This window comes from Gossypium raimondii, chromosome 10 (assembly GCF_025698545.1).
Source record: "Gossypium raimondii isolate GPD5lz chromosome 10, ASM2569854v1, whole genome shotgun sequence".
NCBI lineage: Eukaryota > Viridiplantae > Streptophyta > Magnoliopsida > Malvales > Malvaceae > Gossypium > Gossypium raimondii.
In genome coordinates, this window is record NC_068574.1 from 43,336,229 (window position 1) to 43,338,799 (window position 2,571).

General features: G+C 27.7%; 1 protein-coding gene across 1 annotated transcript; it reads right to left on the minus strand.

Annotated features, from left to right (window-relative positions):
* Window positions 1-527: 527 nt before the first annotated feature.
* LOC105774901 (heavy metal-associated isoprenylated plant protein 19) lies at window positions 528-1,053 on the minus strand. The gene is made up of 3 exons (XM_012597470.2): window positions 1,021-1,053; window positions 851-932; window positions 528-778 (listed from the first exon to the last, which is right to left on the minus strand). Exons 1-3 carry the CDS (start codon window positions 1,051-1,053, stop codon window positions 528-530), a joined length of 366 nt encoding a protein of 121 aa, XP_012452924.2.
* Window positions 1,054-2,571: the final 1,518 nt, after the last annotated feature.

Consider the following 2,571-nt stretch of genomic DNA (forward strand, 5'->3'; position numbering starts at 1 on the left):
TTATGTTTCTTTGCGGCGCTTCCCCAAAAACGCCGCTAAAGCCCTGAACATTAGCGGCGCTTTCTAAAAAACGCCACTAAATCCCCGAAAGCCCAGAAAACGGGGTCTTTGGGCTTAGGTTTTTTTGCGGCGCTTTATCAAAATCGCCGCTAAAGCCCTGGCAATTAGCGGCGCTTTCCTAAAAACGCTGCTAAATCCCCGAAAGCTCAGAAAATGGCGTCGTTGGGCTTAGATTTTTTGCGGCGCTTTCCGAAAAACGCCGCTAATGCTTATTTTCAGCGGCGTTTTCCATAAAGCGCCGCTAAAAGCCTGTTTTGGTGTAGTGACTGTACTTTAAAACCTTTACAAACTAACCCAATTCTATGTTGGTAACTTTGGGTTTTTTTTAAAACAAATTCAATAATAAAATTAAAAACAAGAAAAATAAATAAACCAAAAACTTGATGTTTACATTAATATCTTTGTTCACATCGAACTTAACTATGTCTAAAATACAAATTGATACGTAAATAGGGTATACATTTTGTTTACATGATTGAACATGCATTTGGATTTTCGTCACTAAACATCATAAATGCTTCGTTTTCTAATAGTGACGAATTTGAATATTGTATAGAAATGTCATTAGCTTTCTCGTTCTCCTTTTCTTCAACTTTACCCACAATTTCTACTTTGTTACCAGTTTTCTTTCTTAATTTTTCCAAAACCTTTTGCGGATCAATCTTACCCGTAACTACAACTTTGTTTTTGTTCATATCCGTAGTAAATTTCTCCACACCTGTGAAAAAGGTTGAAGCCAAAATTATCATGTAATAATGAATGGAAAATTGAGAAAAAAGAAAAAGGATACCTTTCAATTTGGCAATGACTTTGGCGACGGTTCTTTCACATGCATTGCAATTCATTGAGACTTTAAATTCTGCAACATTTACCTGTTACCAACCAATAAAAGATCAAGGGTAGTCTGGGTATAAGGACTATAATAGTTCAGAGAAAAAGGATGTTAAAATTTAATCTTACTTCTTTATCATCTTTTCTCTTCTCATTTTCCATTGAAACTGTAAAAGTGTAATAAAGGAAAAGATGCATAAAAAGAGAGGTAAAAACGAATGAGAATTGTGTAGTAAATTTAAAAATGTTATTATTTAAGGCTTGCGGTTATAACTTAAAAGGATTTCCTTTTGTTTTCAAACAAGTAAATTACCAAAAGTTACTTATGAGAAGATCAAAATGATTTTTTTTGGTTGGATATGGATAAAAGAATGTTAGACTTTAAAAACGTGTTCAATTGTAGATTGGAATAAATAATAGGTTTAAAGATTAATTTATATTAAATCATGATTTTTAAGCACTATCACATTATCCATTTTCACTCCCTCCATGTAAGATATGTTTTCTAACTTAATTTAAATTTCATTAATAACTAATTAATTATATATATATATGAATGTGTGTATAATAATATTTGTATGTTTTTAAAATTTGACGATGTGACATTATTTTATTAGTGCTTAAAATTATATATTTTAAGATGTAGAAATAATCAGAATATTATTATAACTTTTTATAGACGTCGAAAATATAAACTCTAACTCTAAAATGTGCAGATAAAGTTAAATTCAGCTAACTCAAAATCAAAATTAATTTAAGGAGATAGAGAAATAAAAAAAGGTATAGTAAAAATTTAACTTTCAGTGTGTACATTTTTTTTGTCAATTTGGCCCTTACTCCTTTCTTTTTTGAGCTAAATTTGACAATTACTTTTAAAAAAATAGTCAAATCGCTTCTTTTTTAGCAAAAAACTTACTAAAACATTGTTGGTGTGACAAACTATGTGGTAATTAATGTGCACTTCATGTTAATATGATAATATTTATCTTATATGCCACATTAACAAATATTTTAAATTTATTAAAATCAAAATTAAAAAATTGATACAAATTAAAAAATAGCACGAAGTATATGGGGATTGTCATGCATACTACCACATTTAAAAATTTAACATTTTAGTCAGTATTTTGTTAAAAATAATCATTTCGACTCTTTTTCAAAAGATTGAGGGTCAAATTTATCTCAAAAAAGATAAGGTTGACAAAAGATGTAAACATTAAGGCCTAAATTTAACATTATGTCTTATTAAATAAATAAAATATCAAAATCATACATGAACTTTGATTTTATGTGATTTTATACTCAAAATTTTGTTTTGATTCAATTTTCACAAATCACTAACAACATTATTGAATTAGCATACACAAATAATTATATTAATCTTATACGAAAATAAATGTATGTATTCATTTCTTTAAATTTGTACAATTGAATCAAAATTAAAGTTTCATATATACATATGATCCAAAATTCAAGTTTCGTGTGTAATTACACTAAATTAAAATTTATTCTAAAAAATAAGATTCCAAAACTATTTAAACTATATGACAGTTAAAGAAATCAAAATCCTTCCAATTGTCAGTACTTTGAAAAGGCTCAAAACATCAATTTTTTTTGAAAACTACACAAATAATCATTTAACTATTAAAATTTTTATTTGAGATATCTTATCGAATACTG

Coding starts and splice junctions, on each gene's coding strand:
- LOC105774901 (XM_012597470.2), bottom strand. CDS start 1,053: ATGGAAAATGAGAAGAGAAAAGATGATAAAGAA. Junction 933..1,020: donor AGAGAAAAGATGATAAAGAA/GTAAGATTAAAT, acceptor GGTTGGTAACAG/GTAAATGTTGCAGAATTTAA. Junction 779..850: donor AGTCATTGCCAAATTGAAAG/GTATCCTTTTTC, acceptor CCTTTTTCACAG/GTGTGGAGAAATTTACTACG.